Consider the following 23852-nt stretch of genomic DNA (forward strand, 5'->3'; position numbering starts at 1 on the left):
TGTGATTGTAATTTCGTCCAATTGTTTTGATTTTCTGTTTATATTTTGTTGCTATTTCGTCACCAGCATGGCAACCCATAAGGCCCATGTTAATTTTTGTTTGGTTTAAAATTCATTTTTTGTGCTAATTGTTTTGCCTATTTGAATTTATAAAGGGATTCTGCACATATACAAGAAAATATTTTTCTAACAGTATGCGTATACTTTCTCTTCGATGTACACGAGCTCAGTAAAAAGGTTTTAAAGAAACATGCTTGCCTATTAATATAGTTTTGCTTATTTTTTAGCCTATTTGAATTTATAAAGGGATTCTGCACATCTACAGGAAAATATCTTTCTAACAGTATGCGTATACTTTCCCTTCGATGTACACGAGCTCAGTAAAAAGGTTTTAAAGAAACATGCTTGCCTATTAATATAGTTTTGCTTATTTTTTAGCCTATTTGAATTTATAAAGGGATTCTGCACATATACAAGAAAATATTTTTCTAACAGTATGCGTATACTTTCCCTGTGATGAACACGAGCTGAGAAAAAAGGTTTTAAAGAAACATGCTTGCATATTAATATATTCGGGCTTATTTGTTTAGCCTATTTGAATTTATAAAGGGATTCTGCTCATATACAAGAAAATATCTTTCTAACAGTATGCGTATACTTTCCCTGTGATGTGCACGAGCTGAGAAAAAAGGTTTTAAAGAAATATGCTTTAATATTAATATATTCGGGCTTATTTGTTTAGCCTATTTGAATTTATAAAGGGATTCTGCTCATATACAAGAAAATATCTTTCTAACAGTATGCGTATACTTTCCCTGTGATGTGCACGAGCTGAGAAAAAAGGTTTTAAAGAAACATGCTTTAATATTAATATATTCGGGCTTATTTGCTTAGCCTATTTGAATTTATAAAGGGATTCTGCTCATATACAAGAAAATATCTTTCTAACAGTATGCGTATACTTTCCCTGCGATGTACACGAGCTGAGAAAAAAGGTTTTAAAGAAACATGCTAGCCTATTAATAGTATCTTACTAATATTATAAATCTGAAAGTTTGTGAGTTTGTGTGTATGTTTGTGTGTATGTTTGTGTGTATGTTTGTGTGTGTGTTGCTCAATCACGCATAAACTACTGGACGGATTGGGCTGAAATTTGGCATGATGATAGCTCACATTCCCGATTAACATTAAAGCATATTCTTATCTCAAAAACCCTTTCGGGCTCTGCCCCAGTGGCTCTGTAGTTCCCCATGTTAATCTTATGATTTTTCATATTTAAAAGGAATTAATGAATCTTAACAGCTGTTTCAATTAAACAAGTTGGTTCTGTTCTATGATGTTCAATAGCATAAAAGTTAAAAGGATTACCAACAGGGTGCAGCACTATTAATTTTTTTTAATATATGACAACAGCTAATTTCCAACCAAAAGGTGAGTGAGCGTAGCGAACGAACTTCAACCTGGAGGCGAGTTAGCGTAGCGAACGAGCTAACCTGAAGGCGAGTGAGCGCAGCGAACGAGCTCCAACCTAAAGGTGAGTGAGCGTAGCGAACGAACTTCAACCAGGACGTGAATGAGCCATGCGAATACTTATGAAGTTAAACGGGGCGAAGCCCGCGGGTACAGCTAGTAGATGTATAAATGTATAGATCTGAGTAATTTATATGTAACAATGATTGACTAAAGTATATATCGTAATACATAAACAAAAAACAGAGAGCTACAATCAGAAACGTCGATTTAATAAGTAAGGTTGGAAACATATACTAATGGGCAGGGCCAATAATATGTTATATTTTACTTTATTTTTCATTTTATTTTACATGTTGTTTTAATATATTTTATTCTAGCTGTTGTACCCGTGCTTTGCAACGGGAAAGTGACACGAAATGTGAACATTTTGATCTTTACATATTTTGTATAAAATAGTTACACAGTTTGCTAACTCTTTTAGAAACAAAATTCAACCTTTATGGCCTTTATACTGTAGAAACGTTTATGGCTTTTAAATCTGGTAAGTAGTGGAAATCACAATTTGGTTTCGATTAATTTTTTATCTCGTGTATGCTGACATGAGAAAAACTTAAAAAAATTCGAATAACATTTTCACATAGTGGTTTAACTCCATATTCCTTATTTACGTATCTTTTTTTATTTTTGACATTTTTAATTTCAATCATGAAGTTTCTAAAATACTAATTATTAAATTTAAATGAACAATTTTTAGGTCAATCTTCTCAAATTAAATCACAAATCATCCTTACATCTTTACTCACAATAAATCATTAGCATCACTAACATCTGTTATTAACTTAAGAAATATTGTTGTGCTTTATCAATGGTCTTTTGAAATGTTAAAGAAACGATCCCTAAACTATGAAAAGCTGTAAATTATTAATTAAGCTCGAATAAGTAGTAATGCCAATAAGGATTTATTTTTAATGAAATAATGAAGACAACTTTCTTATTTATATCTTTAGTACATATTATTTAATTTACAAATGAAATTGAGAAATTTTACCATTTAATAATTAAATTACATTTTACTTTATATTTTTAATGACATATTGTGTTAAAGAATTTAACGATTCTATCTAATAAATGTAGAAATGTCCATGTTAAATAAGCTACCTTATAACCCGGAGTCAATCCGGCCTTATAATACATTATAGTATAATACATTAGAAACTGAAATCAGTCTGTCCCTAGCCACTAGCTCAGCTGACAGCGAAAGAACGCTGTCAAGTCTAGGTAAACTACAAGCTCAAATTGCTGTTTTGACAAGGGTAGTCGCTGTAACTTACAATAAACTCATTATCCTGTGGGAGGTGAGGTAGTCATTCATTGCTTTGTTAACTTCTAAATGTATTTAATTTTAATTAAAAATTAATTTCAATAAATGTATTGATCCTTTAAAACCCTTTTTGTTTAACTTCTTTAAACATAATAAATAAAACAGGCAATCTGATGGTAAGTGGTAAATATAAACAAAGTTTTGTCACACGTGGAAGGACGCTGTGACGTGGGATTTGAGTTACATGCTACTGAACGTTTTGCCCAAGAAAAACTCTGAACAAGTTATTGAACGCTGTTCATTAGACAAAACAATTGAAGCATAATAATATATATAACCCAAAATTTACTTTGAGTTAAGATTTAAATGCATAAACAAATTAAATAATGTAATTTAAAAATTGAACAACTTATATTATGTAAAGTTATTACTACTTTTAGCTTGACTCCCTGGCATAATCCTTCGCGGAGACTTCGGCTTCCTAGTACCAGTTACATAAAACACAACACTTTGACAAATATTGCGTCAATTCATCAACAAAAATAGCAATCTCATAACGACAGAGCCTACTTAACCACGAATACCTCCCTAGAGGCTTATACATTCAGGAGTCTCCATATTTATGGGTATAGGCCAACGTAAAAATTCTTTTTTGAGGGAAATTCGGGCTATATCCATAATATTTAGTGCCAACAGTATTCCGCTATCAATTTGGAACCCGGACCCTCAATCAATTTGGGCCCATTCGATTGTATGGTAACTATAACCACGGAAGACCACACTATGAAGGGCGATTACTCGGGACCGTATAGCCCGGCCTTCCGGCTTTAATGGGATACTTATTTATGAGGCCGTAGTTTTTGAATTAATTCGTGATATAAAATTATTTAAATGCCTTCATCTTTTTTAATGACTCAAAGCTGAATAGTTTCAGTTACAATTAATGGTGACTAAAAAATATATCAGCAAAGAAGATGGTATAAAGAGGGAAGTCCATAGTTAGAAAAAAACTATTCACATCAATTGAATATTTTTAAATTTATTGACTTTCTAGTATATATTATTTTGTTTCGGGGGAGATCGCTAAAGAGATTAATATAGTTATTAAACTCTTCTGTAAAATACATAAAGCGTTATGCATGTTGAGATGTCAAACACGAGATGGGATGATAGAATTGGCTAACTCTGAAAATCGTTTTCCCAGCCCATTATAGGCTTTTAATTAATAAATATAAAGGTTACTTACAGTCTTCGCAATCCTGTAATAGAGCACTACGGCCGTTTCGGAGATAACTTCATCGTCGGGTGCGTAGTCATCATACACTAATCTGAGCTATTTACATATTTACATTGTTTACGTGGTTTCTTCATTTTCATTGCGTCAAAGTTTAATAAATAGTACATACAACACAAAACACGGACACGACACGAAAACATTAAGGCACGTGCACGGCTAAAAACTGACGACCGACTGATCGAACTGTATCACTGCAAAGGTTTGGTGGACGACTGGATTAATTTTTAATTTTTAATTAATAGTCTTGGCTAAGGAAACAGCTGGCCTTAGTAAATAACAGAGCCCCAAAATGTATCTCACTCTTTAAAAACACACAACCCTCGTATGTTTGTGTTAAAATATTCAGTTAGGCTTCCATCTCAATTGCCAATACTGTACTAGTTTCATACAATTCTCTTTGATAACCATTCTCTTTAATAATTGTGTTGCGTGGACGTTTTCATCACTTCTCACTCATACATTTCTCTTTGACCCTCATCATACATTTGTGGGACAGAATGAAAATAATAATTTCATCAAAATATAACTAGGCAACTATATAACGTTATGTGGACTTTTTCATCACTTCTCACTCATACAATTCTCTTTGACCCTCATCATACATTTGTGGGACAGAATGAAAATAATAATTTCATCAAAATGTAACTAGGCAACTATGTAACGTTATGGGGACTTTTTCCATGATGCCATGGATGCGCCACATATAGAAACCATGGGTGAACCTCCCAGTAAAAATATCAACAAAAAAGCAAAATAATATGCCTATGTCAAATCTTTGGTACAGTGGCTATGTGTTTGAGCCAAGTTGAATGAATTGGTCCAGTGTTTTTCGAGTTATGGATAAACATAAATAATAAATTTCAAAAATATGTAATTTTCCAAATTGGTTTTCAGGACGACTTAGGTCAAAACTGGAACTAAAAACATAAAAGTGAAAACAAATTTCATAAATTTTTGCTTTGCTTATAAATATACATAACATGTGACAAAAACACAGTAACACTAATAATTAATTAATTTTGCCTTTAGCCGTAGGGTTATCGTGCTAGCCTTCAAATATGAGGGTTATTTATTCAATCCCATGCGGGATAAGCTTTGGGCTGGAGTTTTGTCAAATATTTTGTCGGAAAACTAGTTTTTCGTATATATATATATATATATATATATATTTCATTTTAAATTACATTCAAGTGCCTTGACGATCAAGTAACTTGCACCACAAATGATGCCCTCACGGGCAGACACTATTTGCTTATGATTTGCTTAGTTGGGATATTCTTTTTTTTATAGTTATTAAATATACTCTTTCGTATGAAAGCAATTTATAAAAGAGTGTGAGGCCGTTTTACCTTAGCCTTGAGCGGTGCGGGTCCGAGCCACCTACATCAACAATAGACGTCCACAATACCCATTGTCCACCTATTGTCCCGTCACATTGTGTGGGACTTGTTTTATTCCCCTTCTGGAGACAGATTTTAGATCTTTGATATGCGTCTAGCGCCACCGTATTTTCTGATTGCCAACACGTTGTTGTTTAAACTGCTATCAGATGTAAGTTATAAGTTGTAAGTTCCCTTGGAGACAGGCCCTACAAGAGTTTTTTTTTTATCATTGCTCATTACACATACATTAGTTAACTGTATGTGATTTAAATTTGCACAATCTTGAATTAGGTTTTATTGTCTAAGTACATTTACATACTTTCAATCAATACATTTATTATCAACTACTCACTTATTAGCTATGAAATTGTAAACAGTTGTAAGCTTTGACTGTTTTATAGGCAATAGGCCCTATCATATTTGTTCTCTATGATACTTTAAAGTTTATATATGTATTAGATATATAAAAATAACTTGCTTAACTGTGAAATTGTGAACAGTAGTAATCGTTAATAACAATTCCTAAAAAAAAACATTTCAGGGGAAAGGTCCTACTTTATTCACTACGTATGATTCCTTAAAGTTTAGATTTGTCAATTATATTAATATATCTTTGAATTAGTTAGATTTTTCTAAGGATATGTCTAAATGCAAAAATTTACTCAGCTCAGTGGTAAGGTTAATCACACTTATATATTACAGGTGAGCTAACATACCTTTCTAAAATGATTAACGTTCCCAAATGTTCATGGAAACGTTGTTTCTACACAGATTAAAATCCATCAATTTTGAATACATTCCACAACATTGCGTAATCATGATATATTGCCCAGGACACGGTTTGGGTGATAAATCAAAAGCTAGAATTAATTTGGAAAACCCGGGAAGGAGCAAGATGGGTCTACAGTTGGACAGATCGTCACCGTTACCTCCGCCGGGTCGACGCTAATGAAGGTTATCTGGCCTCTCAGGACTCCATGCGTCATGTTTGTTATACGAGGCACCGTTGTAAAACCACGCGAAAATCAAGGGTACGTCGTTTCGAATGATAGTCAGCAGTGGCAAGCAGCAGAGTGGACAATGGCATGTGAAATCTAAACGTATAAAAGTTTGATGGTCAAATGAAGTCAAGAGTTGATATTGGGCTTGGAGAGAATCAAAATAAAGGAAAAGAGTTAAATTTCTAAGGGTTTTTGTAAGGAGAAAAGTGAAGGAGTATCCCTATTAGACCACGAGCCACCAATATGAAACCCTCCCCCTCTGTGGGAATTTATGACTTATACTTTTTTGTTTGTATTACCTACCAGATTAGGATTTCAGTTGTTTGCTTCTTTTAAATTACAGCATATTCCGGAAAATTATGAAAAACTGTTCAATTTAAAAACTATTTTATTTAAATTACAAAAGGGTAGCTTCTTACTATCATGATATTTTCGTGTTTTTTCCGGAACATGCTGTAATTCACAAGTGTCAAACACCTAAAACCTTAAAGTACATGTCAATACTATATTATCTTTGCTATCTATCTTTGAATTCAAACAGCTGAATTAGGCTAAGAGATCTGCTTGGGAAAATATTGGCAAATCTGGCATTGAGAAAATTATTTACTGTAACGGGGTATCTGTTAAGCTCTCGCAATTTATGAATAAGGTCATTCTATCGTCAGATCTATAACATGCTCAATTGGCAACTACTGTATATAATCTGTACAAGGAAACTATAAGTGCGGTATCTTGGTTATACGATTGACAAAATTAATTATTTCGTATCATTATTATGAAAAAATAATTGTGTTTCATGTCATTTTCCACACTCCACTACATTTTAATTGATTTAGTTCATGTTTGCTTGGATTGCTAGTTATTTATTTCAATAGCTTCCTCGCACTTTTCTTTAAGCTTTTTGTGTATTCCAAAAAATGTTCATGACTAAGAACAGCATCATTGAGCATCTAGGGAAACCCTCACATTTCAATTTAAAATCATCTAAGTTACAATTACGTGTACCAACATTTGTGTCTTTTAACGATTCTGGAAACTGTTACCTTCTTTTACCAAACATTTTTTCAAACTACACAAGGTTTAAAGCCATTAGGCTTTTTATGGCAAATGTGTCAAAAGTAAAAATAACATTAGAGGGATCAAGGGATGAATTTTGAGGGCTCCACACATATTTGTTAGCATGTTTTTTTCAGAACTCGTTGTAACTTTACTGTACATCGTTTTGTATAGTAACGTATTGTAACTTTTAGTTACAAACACATAGAACACAGTTGTCCTGGAAAACAAACTTTGACTCTTCGAGGGACCGAAAAACGCCCCCCTTCCCTAGGGCTACAAAAACGTATTTTTGTTCCTTAAGTTCATTCAATACACAATTAAAACACACACTCCTAATCTACTTATATGATTGTTGTGTAATCAATTATAATTCGAGTTTTAATTTGATACGTCATCTAGATTTGTTCTCCTTTTTTGTATAAGAATAACTACCAAACCAATCGGCAGCTCGAAAACATATTAATTTGCTGGACACTGCTTGGCTCACTCATTTTCGTTTGGTTCCGCTCATAAAGTGCGTTTTCTTTGTGTCGTAAAGCATTCAGCATTTAATTAAATGTGGCCTGACCTCGGGCCTTACTGTTATTGTGCTGTTGACAGCGAGGCAGACCTCCTCCCAAGACAGCAAGCAAGCCACTGTTAGTTGCACTGGAACCCCTTGGTAATTCCTGTTTGCATTTTATAATACATCCAATAGTAACATACTCTTTCTACATGAAACAAAATACCACAGTATAATAATGGATTAAATGTTAACCAGTTTACAACATTCAACGGACTCAATCTGTGGTCATGTCATATTGAGTAATTTACCATTGTACTGGCTGAATAGATTGCTTTAGTATTCAAATGTGCACTTAACTATAAAAGATAGATAGTTTATTTAATATTTCTCTATTTCCAAACGTTTCTGTTGAAAATATCTTAAATCAGCAGTTTCAAGTTGCAATTCAAATCTTGGACCAAATTAAATCAAATTAAAGCTACTTGTCGTTAAATGTAACTGATCAAAGACAAATTTGGCTCTAGTTTGTAAAGGCAATGCTCATTATGAGTTGACAAACAATACATTTTATTCCAAGCAAAGTGATGATGGTTAAGTTTTTTTCAGAGAACTGTCCAAGCCATTGTGTCTCTTTTTACTCTCTGACCTCAATATATTGTTAGATGACATTATTAATTGATAACCTTTTAATTGGCGAAGGCTTGAGTATGACACTTATCTACTAATGTTTTAGGTATATTCTTCCCTTAAAAGAGGTCTAACATTAGTAATCATGAACCTAAACCAATTGATTACTATCGCTACACGGATTTAGTTAACCCATGCGTTAAAGTCACCGCTTGATTACTAATTTTTATGCACTCAATATTTTATGCTCCCATCACATAGAACTTAGAGTATTTGAAAATTAACTATTTAGCTGTTTCCTTAGCGATAGCATGCATAGTACCATTGACTTTTGGATACTATACTGAAGTTGAAGTATAATAAATTCTTTGTTCAAATCGAACATAGTTACAGAGAGTTGAGATTGTATTTTCTCGCTTGAGTTATTAAAATAACGGATGGACATCAAAAAACGCCATGGTTTAGTATAAGTTGTGCTATCAGATGGTATCTTTGATTGTGGAGAGTCATATATGTTTAGTGACATAACTTAAATTTCATCATAAAGATTCGACTATTACAATAATTCTCTATTCAAACCAATACAAACAAAAAGGATCTATAAAACATAAGACAGAATAAGCCAGGAGCTCAGGACTCCCGGGGAAGTCGTCGGAGTTGTTTTTTAAACTCACTTCTCATTTCGGGGTGGCAAGAGCCAAATGTAGAGAGAGATGGAGAGAGAGAAAGAGTCGAGTGGGACAGGGGGGAGAAATTGAAAACGACCTGATGAAGCTTTGAGCGAGAACCTGTTTCTACCGCGCCAGCCGACCAATGAGAAGCGAGGAATGTGGTCACGTGGGCGTCTGTCTCTGGAACGATCCTCTGGTCAAAGAACAACTCAGTTCAGTGATTCGGTCGTTCAGTTTTTGTTTGAACACTAATATTAACGTACCAATCGTCCTTCATGTCTATACTCCTTTTATCTATGGCTCAACCATGGATTAAACAATAAACAAACTCGATGGATTTATTATCCTTGTAGAACAACTAAATATAATTTTAGGGTTGGTTCGGTTTAGTAGAAATCGGTTTCTTGATTTAATGTTTATTTTATGTTACATTATTTAACCTATCTTGAAACATTTTAACCTTAGCATATTTTTAAAATATAATGTTGTATTGGCAACTGATTGACTAAGAACAAATTTAAACATTTAAACACAACCTTTGCTGCGTTATCGTTACTGCATAATAGTTCTTGAATTATATGTGTTATTCCATGCACGAAAACACATAGACACAGACAGATGTGATGTTGTACCTGTTAACACACCTACCGTTGACTGCACCTCTTATATTACACTTAAAAATTTAAGTATGTTTTATTGCGTGTTAAATGTTGGTAGCGTGTGCACTGTGTTGGTGAAATATTTTCCTTATTTTTAAAATAATATATTTCGATAGTTTATTTGTGCTTTACAGTTTGGTTGTATTACCAGAAAACATACAGTAATGATATATCTTTCATAGCTTCTCGTTCCTCAATGTAGTTGGCCATATCGTGTACCGGCTCTCGCGGGTGATTCACTTGGTACCGCGACTCGTTCCCGAGAGGTCGTCAGTGCGCCTGCGTAGTTCAGTTGGAGTCGGAACTTCAGCGCGCATGCGCCTACTCGGTGTCGGTGTCGTCCGTGCTGTATGAGTCTACAGTGTTTGTGCCGCGGACTCGTGTGAGTGTCAAGTGCGACTGAGAGACATGTGACAGAAGTAGCATGGCCACTCTTGGACTTTCCAAAGTTTTTATACTGGACAAGTACTTCACCGAACTGCAGAAATTTTGGGAGACGGAGAAGAAATTACAAGGTAAGATCCGAAATCTTATCGTGGTAGAGTGTAGCTGAAACGGTGCACATGTTAACCAACCCAATATCGTGGTTCTGTTAGTATAGCACTTTTATCGTGAGTGGATGTTTGGAGTTCATTAAGTCTGATGACCGTTGATTGGTGACAATGTATTACCTAATCAAATGTACACATTACAAACCATGAGTTCATATGTTTCCGATTGATAGAATATAGAGGAATAAAGCTGGCTTATACACGATGCAATGATTGATTGTTTTTTGCAAAGCCATAATGTTTTCAGGTAAGGTGTAGAAGGCCCGGTTGTCTTGACCAGTTTGGATTGAACACGAGGAAATGTTTATCTGCTGAGAGGGGGGGGGGGGTTGTCACCTGTTAAACATGTTCTTTCCCTTAAAATTGTGATACTGTAGAGTCTATTAATTTATGTAAGGCAATCCAGTGTTAATAAACAAACGCTTTAACTTACAGGAAATCGTGCCTTGTTACTAAAAAAATACATTTTACGTGAGTAAAATATCTTCATACATAAACTATAAGACTAGAAGAAGAGTAGACTACAGAAGAGTAACAGACAAAATTTTATTAGTTGAAGAACTAATTGACAAAGTTGTATACTTTGTCTGGATAGTAGAAGGCCAATCGATTACTGTATAGTTAATAAAAACAGAATGTTATTATTATGTTAACTGAATGTTATTGTTTTAAATGGCATTGCCATGGTACCAGTATCTGTATCTTATTTTAAATACTATAATATACAATAATGTTGGTTTAAGGAATATTATGTAAAAGCTTTGTGATAGAATATCTCATACTACACCAATAGAGGTTTGCGTAGGCCTACATACTTCCTGTTTGGCCGCAAAAATACTCAATTAAAAAGAAAATGGAGAGAGAAGAATTTGATCACGCTTGGACAATAAGGTTACCGTACACGTTCTTCAACAATCCTGCAGATGTCAAAATGCATAGAACAGAACCATGTAGGCAATGGAGGCATTGCCTAAGAACTTAGTACCGTTTAGTTTTTCTAAGATACACGCACTCAGTTAACCCGCGCGTTAAAGTCACCTCTCGATTACTGATTTGTATGCACTCAATATGTTATGCTCCCATCACTTAGAACTTGGAGCATTTGAAAATTAACTATTTAGCTGTTTCCTTAGCGATATTGGGTGCAAAGTATCTTTGACTTTTGGCTACTGAAGTGGAAATATACTAAATTATTTTGCTTTTGATTGAAAACTCTCTAAGGTTATGATCCTAAATAGGTGAACTCGGTATAAAGAAAAGGTTGATCTGAACTGAACATCTTGTTCTTGAATTGAAGTATGTTATTAAGTTAATTTTCAGATTCAGCCACCCCTTATGATCAGCAATTCAAATTAAATTGATGGCATTTAAACACTGGTTGAAACTCCTAGAAATTATCAACAATTCTAAAATTTTAGCCTGCCCTTACTAAGGCTACTAAGGATCTCCAGTCCGTGCCTTTCTAAAGCACGGACTGGAGATCAGACTACACTTCATTTTGGCTCCAATCGAAGACTCCTTGTTTAATGTATCGTCAGGTTATGAGACCATTACAATTGTCTACTCAAGAAACCCCTTACTGCATACTACCCGTCTACATACGTACATGGATGTCAAGTGGACGCTCAAAGACCCTAATCTGGCCATAAATGTGATAAACACAATACATTTCGTGTTGTCTTTTGTTGAACAATGTAGCGCAACAAAGTATGCTTCCAACAACCTCAAGCTTTAACTGTGAAATGGCAGAATCATTTCCTACTCCTGAGTCTGCGCCGCTTGGCTGGCAAGCGCCCAGTTCAGAAGCCCATTTATGAGCTTAGGAGAAAGCATCGCAGCAGATCCATACATCGTCTGGCCGCTGTGAGAGCGAGTTGAAAGGTCAGAGCAGCCGATCGCTTTAACTCACTGCTCAGCTGATTAACAAAGCGCCAATTACAAGCGAGTTATAGTCGTGTGTTGCCCAAGTCGGTCGGTCGTGTACGTCTGTGACGCAACTCTGCTTTCCATAGAGTAAGTCATGCTCTGCTCACACGTTCTCCACAGAGTAAAAACATTCGCCGACTTTGTCCATGTACTGTGCAACATGTATACCAACGTCCCACACACACACTATATGCTTGTCACGCCTGTAGGTGGGATGGTGTTATAGGGTTCATATATTGTTTTGGCGGTACAGGGAGTTGTTTTGTTGATATGTCATTTCGACGTAAGATTCAGTTTGGTTTTTAGCAATAAGTTCGAAACGTTAACGGTTTTTAATCTGTCCGTGATATACATTTGGGATAAATAATTTGAAGTTCATATTTCCTGAAAGATGTGTATTTCGTATTTAAAGGATGGACCAGTAGTAGCTAGATTTATGCCAATCTTACCATAGTCTCTTTAGTAACTTAACATAGTAATTTCTTTGAGTCAATGCCTAATAAATTAATACCATTGACTATTCGATACTGAAGATACTGCTGTATTATCAGTCAAAGGTGCCATATAATAACTCCTCAAGGCGACGTCCTTTCACACTGATGTGGCAGATATTTTTTCACTTAACTCCAATCCTCCACGTGATCAAGCGTTGACCCTTCGTGTTTATCAGGGAAGAAATTAAAACGACTAATTCAAACGCGATGATGGATTATTTCCTACATCCAAATAAGCCAATGCAAATGTAGTTCAATAAATCATCCAAACGAGTCGCGCCACTGGAACGGATCGCCGACAAAAAGAAGAAGAATAAAGCAATCAGCCTAGAGTGGAAGGAAGGGGGGGGGGTTCAAGGTGACACTCTGGAGGGACGACGGTCACGAGAAGATAATGATTATCATCATCATCATCATCATCATAAAGTGATTCGCTAGATATTTTGGAGTAAACTGTTCAAGATCCTCAAGGGACAACAGGTGCGGGAGGAGAGAACAAGGAACTGGTTAAGTCGTGTGAATAATGGTTGAATCATTGAACTTACTCAAACAGGCAGCTTGGTGAGTGAATATTCATCAAGGAGGTTCAAACAAAGAGATAATGTTTTTCTTGCACGACGTCGCATCATCGAAGATGTCCGAAGTGGAGATGAGACGCTGTCTGCGCAGCGCGGTCACTTGCTTTATAATCAGGATAATTGCTCCAAATGACATCTACGCCTTAACACGATGCGATCTCGCGTACACGCGCTTATTAATTCACCATCACGACACAGTGCGATGAACCTTCCGGTGGTCTTCAAGGTGTTACATGTGGCCACTGAGAGGCTGCAGCGGGGTTTACAGTTAGTTTGTGTTGCGAGGCTGTGTTTACAAGGAGGCATTGTTTCCAGCAGAGCAAGTTTTATGGCCTTTCTAGGATGTAAGTCTTTCTTCTCGGAGTTAAGTTCGTACAGTAGAGCTGTGAACTGCCACATTTTATTCAGCCTATTCAAATTCCAGGCACATTGATATTTCCTTGTAACTCAATAAGGCTACACTTTGATCGGTTTAGCTCCTTTATAACTAAACTACTGAAACTTGTGAACCCAATCTCGTTTACCAGGTATTATCCATGATACCAGTATCCATGATACCATTGTTTATCAATTATTATTTCAAGAAATATCTGCATGGCACTTTTTAATGTTATGTAGTTGCTTACAAATAATGCAAATCTTCCCTTAATTTAAACGTTTATACTAGTACTGTCAAAAACCACTCAAAATCGAGCATCCCATTTCGTTCATGTCTTTTTGATCATAAATATTTATTGTCTCTTGGTTGATTGGACGATTTAGAAAATCTTTTTATAGCACGTTTTCTTACGATTTTTGCTTTGGAATAAAAATATTTATAGAACCTCTGACATATTGCGTTGCGTACTGGACACTAATGATAACTGTTTTTTGGAAGCCTGTGGAATTTGGTTTATGGGCGAATAACATTATCCAGGGGTCAAGCTCTCAAAATGAATCGTCCGGGCCAAACAATAGCCTCGGTCATTTGAATGAGGGTAGTGATGTCATCGGCTAGATGAAAAGAAAATAACAGTGGTTTATGCAGATAAGATCGATCCCACCGAAGTATCTCGCAACTTCCTCATTTGCTTATCCCACGGCAATATGGGCAAGGTTTAGAGCTGAGGATGCCACACACGAAGACTCGGGAGACTCGTGCTAGCGTGGCTGTGTTCTTACTACGAGAAATAAGAGAATATTACACTGATGAAGGATTATAACACAATACTTTGTAATAAATAAATATGGTACTGGTATAGGAAAGCTGTATTTTCGAATTGATCGTGGAGATCCCAAAGAATACTCGTGGTGGAGTCCCTCAAACCCTGTAAGGCTCTTGCCGTGCCACTTTTGAGGAGAAAAGTGATATTCAAACCGTGAATTAATAGTGATAGAAGACTGAGTGAGAAAAGAAATGTGTTTATTTTCTTTAAAGTAACATTACCAAACAGTCAGTTTGTATAGAGAATGTGTTTTTTTTATAAAATAGAATAACCTTCTGGTAACTATCTTCACTTAAATTCAATTTATAACATATTATATATTTTAGTATATTAAGAATAATTTAAAATTTATAAAAGCCCCTCACGCAATAATTGATTCAAATGTCATCTATCTCCCTTCAAGCAAGTGTGGAGCCTCCAAGGGACCCATAAAGAGTAATATGTAAGGTTAAGGTTCCTTATCTTCTTAAGTCGATGATGAATCCCTAGAAAGGTTTCGTATGATTTATACTTTTCAATCACAATACTCGAAATAGTTAAACCAACATGTAAAACATTAAAATTGATAGTTACATGTATATTGCAGTATGTCGTAATAAATACGTCACAAATTAATTGTGAGAGTAGTTTTTGTTTATTTTTTAAGTGTCGTATTACCTCTACGGTTAAATAAGGTTTACTTTGGTTTTAACGAATCTTTGCACATGTTTCTGCTACCACAAACGTTTCAGTCAGAAGATCACTGACTAATGTCTTTATGTCTGGCGAAGTAAGTAGAAAGACCTTGTGAGTAATGGGATAAGTGAGCAATCACAAATCAAGCCAGAGCCACAGGTATACGAAACTAATGTTTCAATCACTCACATTTAACATATTTAAGCAAACAGATATAACCATTGAAACCACTCCCACCACTTTTTTCACTCAAGTAGGCCTTTACACATAGTTTAACATTAACTTTTACTTGTTGGAGTGTACCCAGCCAGCCACGATAAATAGGTTGCATAACGAAGTGGTAAAACGGCGAGTGAAGGTACTTAGCGATGATGATCTTTTAAGGGTTCAACCGCTCATAAAACATCGCACACCACTGAATGATTTAGTAAAACGATGAATATGTATCAAGCGAATGCTAGAACCATTCTGCTCTTAAGTAGAGGGAAAGTAGATCAGCCTTCGGGTAGTATGTAGCATTTACATAGCAGACGTATTTAGCCGAAGCTCTAGACAGTTGTGACGAGACCGCGAACGCGAAGATGCAGTTTTCTCGCGGCAGGCTGCGTAACAAGGCGGGTTCAGTTTTGCCGAGACTTCCAATATTGTGATTTTGAGAAGTTGTGTTGAGTGTCCGTTTGAGTTTGATGAAAGCAATGAGTGTACTGTGGGACTCTAGATCAGGTGTCGTCTTCTACGATAGGGACTAAGTGAGTGACGGTTGGGAAAATGACAGGTACTTCTAACTATGTTTATACAAACTTTCATAAGATGTACTTTAACATCAAAGAGCGTTTTACAATATTAGGCCTATTTATTCAGTGAATGTAGTGTGATGACCATCGTTTTATCTGTGTATTTGTAACATCAATAGATGTAGAATGTAAATAGATGGTTCGTCAAAAAGTTCTAACAAAAACCAGAATTTTCTTTAGACTGGACCATTTATTAGTAGCCCAATGATCGACGACAGCAGTGCTCAGTTCCAAACAGGGAACGGTGAGCTTGATTGTCAGTTGAAAACACTTGTCAGTGCAACCATTATTTAGTAATTCCATAGATTAAAAGAAGTCTATACTCCTTTTATCTATGGTAATTCCCACCATATATCGTCATTATAAAACTCTTATCTAATCGATCATTGGTTCGTTAGTCTAACCTTGATGAACATCTGGCTACGTCGTCAACTCTTTGTACCTTCAGTAAGGTGGGAATCATGAACTCTTTTGTGATCGATTGTTGGTATGGTATTTCTAACATTAATGACATTCTGTTTCCCCAATTAGGTATTCTCATTATACATTTATTTGCTTGTAGCCTTATTCTTTCATCATACAATCATTAAATAAACCCTATTGCTGCACATATTGTCGTAAACACAGTGACTGTTGGGAGTTCTTTGTATTTCCGTCATAAGAATCACCTCCGGTACTAACAGAAGACTTCACGGGCGACGGAAGGTCGTCTGGAGGTGTCTGACCACAGAAACTCGTCTTGCAGAATTTGGTGCACTTTATAATGGGCTCCGGTCCGCGTCATATAGCTTAATTCCTTCTCCTTTCTTTTTAATTCTGAGAAAAGAATTTACAATGAAACCTTTGTCTGACGGGTCTGTTTTTTGGAGGTGAGCAAGGTCGTTGGGACGTCTCGAGCCCCGTTTTTGCCTGACAGTTGCCCAAAGATAGCAGTTCTCCTCAATGGTCGGTGCCCGCCGCGCCGACCCCTCAGATCAACGTTTCCGCGTTTTAAAATTTTTCGTTTCCAAATATTTGTCGCTCTGGATTTCACTCACTAGGTACAGTGAATCATTTCGTCGCAAAAGTCACAAGTAATATTCAAACGGTGTTCATAGCAACGTCAATGTTTGTGGAAAAAAACGTCATATGGTATTTTATACATGTTTAAAGGCAAGATATAACCCTGAGATGTATATATCCACTGGATGGTATTTCATGCAGTTTAGAGACACAGTGCTGGATTTATGGATATTGAGGAGCGTTGTTCTTTTGTTATGTAGTACCATAGATAAAACATAGGTGGTAGTATCTTTTTTGACAGCCCATTACAAAAGGCACCTTGGACTATAGAATCGCCCCGCTTTGAATTCAGATTATTCAGCATTATTATTATTACTACTAGCTGACCCGGCGAACTTCGTATCGCCTAAGTTATAGGTTTCCCCTAAGACAGACCGATGGAAAACCCGGCAGACGTTGTCTTGCCTTTGACTATTTATAATTTAAGTACCGTTACGTTTAATTTTCAAGATGATCTCGTTCGCATCGCTCAATCACGTCCTGGTTGAAGTTCGTTCGCTACGCTCACTCACTTTTGGGTTGGAGCTCGTTCGCTACGCTCACTCACCTTTAGGTTGGAGCTCGTTCGCTGCGCTCACTTGCCTTCAGGTTAGATGTTCGTAACGCTCAATCACGTCCTGGTTGAAGTTCGTTCGCTACGCTCACTCACCTTTGGGTTGGAGCTCGTTCGCTACGCTCACTCACCTTTAGGTTGGAGCTCGTTCGCTGCGCTCACTTGCCTTCAGGTTAGCTCGTTCGCTACGCTAACTCGCCTCCAGGTTGAAGTTCGTTCACTACGCTCACTCACCTTTTGGTTGCAAATTAGCTGTTGTCATAAATGTAAAAGAAATAATAGTGCTGCACCCTGTTGGTAATCCTTGTAATTAATGCTATTGAACATCATAGAACAGAACCAACTTGTTTAATTGAAACAGCTGTTAAGATTCATTAATTCCATTTCTCATAAGGTTAACATGGGAAACTCCAGAGCCACTGGGGCGGAGCCCTTTTAAGAATTTCGAAACGGGAAATAGTTTACGTCCGATTCGCATACCTACAGAATTTACACACCAAATTTCATAACGATCGGTGAAGTCGTTCCGGAGGAGTTTGCAGACAAACACTGTGACACGAGAATTTTATATATTAGATTATTATCATTATTATAATTATTATGATTATTATTATCATCATCATCATCATCATTATTATTATTATTATTATTATTATTATTATTATTATTATTCAGCATTATCCTAGCATTATTCATATTTGAAAGTTGGCACTATTACATAACCACTCGGCTAACGATACAGTGGTCTTCTGAGGAAACAGAATACTTATTATATTTTTCATGGACGGTTACTACAATTGGTGCGTTATATCACTGATATAGTGTATATTCATCATTTATGCGTTTGCTTAATCTATTTCGTTACTTATAGACCCTGTTTTGGTCTAGGTTGAACTAAACCCACGATATTCTTTGATTGAACATAAACTGAAACCGAACGATGGCTAAAATTTCCAGAACGTTGTTCCAGAGGTGTCTTGAAAAGTCGTAGGCTATACCATTTTATCAATCTAAACTCTTCAAGCAAGAATATAACGCTGAAGAATTGTTAAATGCAAATCTTCATCTGCTTACCGATATGCTATGCTGCAGCCGCTCTTGACAAATGGACGCAACACTTTGGGATTTCCTTTTGACCAGTTTTTATATTTAAATGCGCTAAATTCCAAACTCGTGTAAGGTGTGTTTTTATCGTATCAAGTGTCAGTTACGCCGGATATTTAGCAGATAGCGCTGCTGTCATAATTATGAGAACGGCTTCCGATTCCCATGGCCGGTCAGTCATTAGCTGAAGGATTCGCGGACCGAGGAGCGCACAATACCTGCTCTAATGGGAGGTCATAAATAAAATCCGTAGGGGTAGGACCAAGGAGCGCAGAGGTACCTTGCGCGCCTCGGTCCTACCCATGCAAGGAACTAATCCCCTAATTATACGGATTAAAAGAGACAATGGCTGGGTCAACCCTGCAAGTAAATCCCATTAGTCGTGCCTCATTGAATACACTACTTTAAAATAAAAATGTAAGGAGTAATTTTGAAACTATAAATATGTTAACAGAGACAATGCAAGATACTGTATTATGCATTCGAAGTTGAAGTAGTTATCTTAAAAACAGTTGGTTTTTGTCCTACGTTAATAAGCCCATTTTCAATGCAGACAAACTGCATATTTTTCTAAGTGCAGTTTAATAAAAATTAAATATTTATCACTAAATAGTACGGAACTAAATTTGCATTATTCTATTATAATTAAAATCATATTAGATTATTCGAGACAGCTAAACTTTCTCTCTGCGTTTCAGAACTATCAAATGTTTACATTATTTTGTTTTGCAGGTATAGTTTATACAATTTTGAAATAGCTTTGAAGGCATGACGACTATTAATTGCTTATAGCATGCATGATTCTACGTGATTTGTTTTGATCATCGACCCGTGATTCAACCTTCGTCTCCGTCCTGTGGAAACACCTGACATTTTCTCTCGTGATAGAGGTTAGGATATTGAATGACTTAATATTATCACCGGACGTTCGTACTATTTAGGAGCAACGCATACCATTCTTGAAACTAATTAATTCTTAAGAACAACATTATATTATGTTGTGCATTTCCGGATTAGGTGGGTGAGCCTACTGCTGAAAGTGATATTTGCCAAATGACAATGTTCCTGGGCTAAATTTACTTCAAAAAGTAGTGTTGTTTACATAGGCTTTGTTTAAATTTAAAAATACTTTTTGAATAAGAATTACTTAGGTTTTTCTGAAAGTATATAGTTAGAAATATCTGAAAATAAATCGATTATTTTGTTTCGTTTACTTTTTTAACTGTTGTATTGCCGACAAAAAAGTGTATCTAATGAAAACATTTACTCCTCAAGATCCTATAATTATTCCCAACTGTTTAAACAAGCACAAATTTGTTTAATCAGAATTTACTTGGGTATTTCCAAAGTAATGGTTTAAGCATCGTTTAAGTAGATTTTATAGCCTCCGGATTACCAATAAATATAAACATAATTACTCTATTTTAATGCTAAATTCAAATAACAATAACCGGCACATACTCTAACCCTTTACTTTCCATAGTATCCTTTTGGATACATATTATTTCTCATTTTTTTACCTCTCTGTAGATAGAGATTTGAGTCTCCTACCTCTATGCATTTTGTTTCTAGGCTTATTACAAAGGGTTTTTAATTTTCCTAGTGTTGGCAAGCCTGCGAAAAGAAGAAAAATATCATTTCAAAGTGATGCAAACCAGGTTTTTGACACATCATGAAATTTAAGATTTTCAAGATAAGATTTTTTATGTTTATAACTAGTTACGAAGCTGGGAAAAATTATATTTCACTTCATTGCACCTTTAGCTACTGAAATATACGTAGAATTATAGTTTTCTGTTACTTACTTTTTATATATTTGGTATAAAATAACTGAATCCAAATGGATACTATGGGAACACAGAGTATGCTGACAATATTTAAAGAGTCCTCTATGTTCCCATAGTATCCTTTTGGATACAGGTTTATTTTTAATAATAGCTATGGCGTGTCGTCTGTGTTCCCATAGTATCCATATGGATACTGTTTTTCTTTTGTATTTTCTTTGATATAAGTCTGTTTTTTTAAGTCTGCACAATGATAAATATAGGCCTACAAGTGTTGTAATGCTTGATTCAGTCCGATATTAGAAATCATTAAATATAATAATGATGTGTTTTACAGATGAATGACAATGAAGAAATTGACGAATGGCTTATGATGCCATCTAGTGATATTGTAATTAAGTTTTTTACATAATATTATGTCTTTTTGTACTCATTCTAAATTAATTTGTTTTAATTGATGAACAAGTAACTTATTTTTCAATTTGATACAACTTTAAAAAAACTTGTATCCATATGGATACTATGGGAGTGTCAAAGTAAAATTAAAATTATTAACGTATGAAAATTAGCGAACAATGGTACTTTAGGTTTCCATGGTATCCATATGGATACATATTTCTAATTTTTAATTCTATGAGGGAAATTTGAAAACAAACACATTTTTAGCCTTAAAATACAAAAAATAAAAATAAAATTCACAATAATTTTTTTTGTTATTAAATTTCATAATTCTGGGAAGTAAAGGGCTAAAAGGAATTCTAAAAAAAGAGTAAACTACAAAAATTAAAACTTGTCTTTATTCAAGTAGTGTTACCAGTTACAAAGTAAATTATCTATTATAAAAAAATAAACTTTTGAGTCTAGAATCAAATAAGAGATAATAAGTAATGAGTAACTTACAATCAGTGACGTGGGTTTTTTTTAATTTCTTGCTGTACATCATCTAATAAGGTGACCAATTTTACAAATTCGTTACCGGTGCAGATTCCTAAAGAAAGATCTATTCTCGGTTAATGTTAACGGTGCAATTGGTACATTTTCTAACTAATGTCACAGATTCGTGGGTAAAAATATTTCATTGGGGCAAATAAATCCTAATCAGAGTGCACCATTAGTCAGCACCCACAATGTAATATACTGTGATTTTTCTTTAAATTAACAATAACTGTTTCATCTAAATAAGGCTAACTGATTATTTCAGGGCAAAATAATCAAACTTATTTATCCAGCGAGAACAAAGTTATTTTTGAAAAACATCAAACCGTAGGCCTACAGTTTAAACATTTTTTAGGCCTATAGTCTACAAACATTAGTAACAATGAATTATGTTGTTTGACGTTGTGACATGTTGCTATTTAGACATTGTGGTGACAATGTTATATTATACATCATTTGTGTCATTTAACAAACGTTTTACATGGTGACAACATAAACGCCAAATATAGATGTTAATTCGAAAACTAAAAGAAAGTAATACAAATTGAGTTTAAATTAGGAAGATGATTTGGAATTGCAATAACTTTAAAATTATATGGAATTTGATTCATGCTACCATATAAAGTGTTGGCTAAGTAACTTTAAAAAATTTTTCCTTTGTAAAATCTTGTTTTTGTAATATTATGTTATCACTATTGGCATTAAAAAGTAAAGCTTACCTCCTAAGAAATGTGAAATGAATTGAGAATGGCCCGTATTGTATTTTTGGAAAAAATCTATGGGATTCGAAATAGTACAAAATTGTCCACATAAAAAGTCATCATTTTGACACAAATCCTACTAATATTATAAATGAGAAAGTTTGGATGTATGGATATATGGATGTATGGATGTATGTTTGTGACAAGTGAACGCAAAAAATACTGGTCGGATTGGGCTGAAATTTGGCATGATGATAGCTGACATTCCCGATTAACATATAGGCATATTCTTATTTCAAAAATCCTTTCGGGCTCCGCCCCAGTGGCTCTGGAGTTTCCCATGTTAACCTAATGAGAAATGGAATTATTGAATCTTAACAGCTGTTTCAATTAAACAAGTTGGTCCTGTTCTATGATGTTCAATAGCATTAAAGTTACAAGGATTACCAACAGGGTGCAGCACTATTATTTCTTTTACATTTATGACAACAGCTAATTTGCAACCAAAAGGTGAGTGAGCGTAGCGAACGAACTTCAACCTGGAGGCGAGTTAGCGAAGCGAACGAGCTAAACTGAAGGCAAGTGAGCGCAGCGAACGAGCTAAATTGAAGGCAAGTGAGCGCAGCGAACGAGCTCCAACCTAAAGGTGAGTGAGCGTAGCGAACGAGCTCCAGCCTAAAGGTGAGTGAGCGTAGCGAACAAACTTCAACAAGGACGTGATTGAGCCATGCGAACGAGATAATCTTGAAAATTAAGAAGTTAAACGGGGCAAAGCCCGTGGGTTACAGCTAGTACAATATACATAGTAAAATTCTGACTCCGATCCTTGCTCTCGAGCCTGAGAAACTGCAAAGTATATCAACTATATACTGTATTGGTACGTATGTTTTGTATTACCTTTTCTTTTTATCAATCAATGGAAAAATAAAGTACTTCAATGGATATGCGCATTTTACATATCATAAAGAAGAGATGGTTTATGTCTGTTGAATTTACCTATAAAACTAAGATTAAAAATTCAGGTTGTTTTTATCAATGGTGGGTACACGTCGAAAGCATTTAATTGTATTAATGGATTTAAATTAGCTAAGGATTTTACAAACCATTCCTGCATAAAAATTAGTAGCCTATATTTCATAGCGAGGGGTCCCATTGCAAATTTGCGCATTTTAATAGGGTTCAACACCTATTCCAAGGTAAAACTAACGGTGCAATACCCCTTTATTTTCAAAGATTATGTTTGTTTAAAGCAGTTATTAAAAGTGAATAAACTTACTAATTTGCAATAATTTCCATTCATTGATTTTAGATCCACACCATGAAGACTAAAGTCACCTACCTTAATCAAGTCGCAATTATTAAAAAGTAGCCTATTTAAAATCCATTTTTATAAAATAAAAAAAATCTAAATGTGGTTTAACATTCAACTGAAGGATCAGCTTGTATATTGCAATTTAAATTCGAAAGTGAAAGTGTACGGCCTGGTAATTTGTT

At 35.2% G+C, this 23852-nt stretch overlaps 1 protein-coding gene across 2 annotated transcripts in view; it reads left to right on the forward strand.

Annotated features, from left to right (window-relative positions):
• LOC129003064 (unconventional myosin-IXb-like) overlaps positions 1–23852 on the forward strand; it is a 103882-nt gene that overhangs the window by 29026 nt on the left and 51004 nt on the right. The window contains exon 1 of one of the 2 annotated variants that reach the window (XM_054431283.1): positions 10371–10510. The exons of the other annotated variant lie outside the window; for it this stretch is intronic. Coding sequence (XP_054287258.1) covers positions 10420–10510 — 91 coding nt within the window. The 5' untranslated portion in view covers positions 10371–10419. Of the gene's footprint in view, positions 1–10370; positions 10511–23852 lie in introns of those variants that run through there. 2 annotated transcript variants of the gene reach the window in all.

Source organism: Macrosteles quadrilineatus, unplaced genomic scaffold (assembly GCF_028750875.1).
Source record: "Macrosteles quadrilineatus isolate MER2022 unplaced genomic scaffold, UCM_ALF_1.0 Scaffold_9__3_contigs__length_116548681, whole genome shotgun sequence".
NCBI lineage: Eukaryota > Metazoa > Arthropoda > Insecta > Hemiptera > Cicadellidae > Macrosteles > Macrosteles quadrilineatus.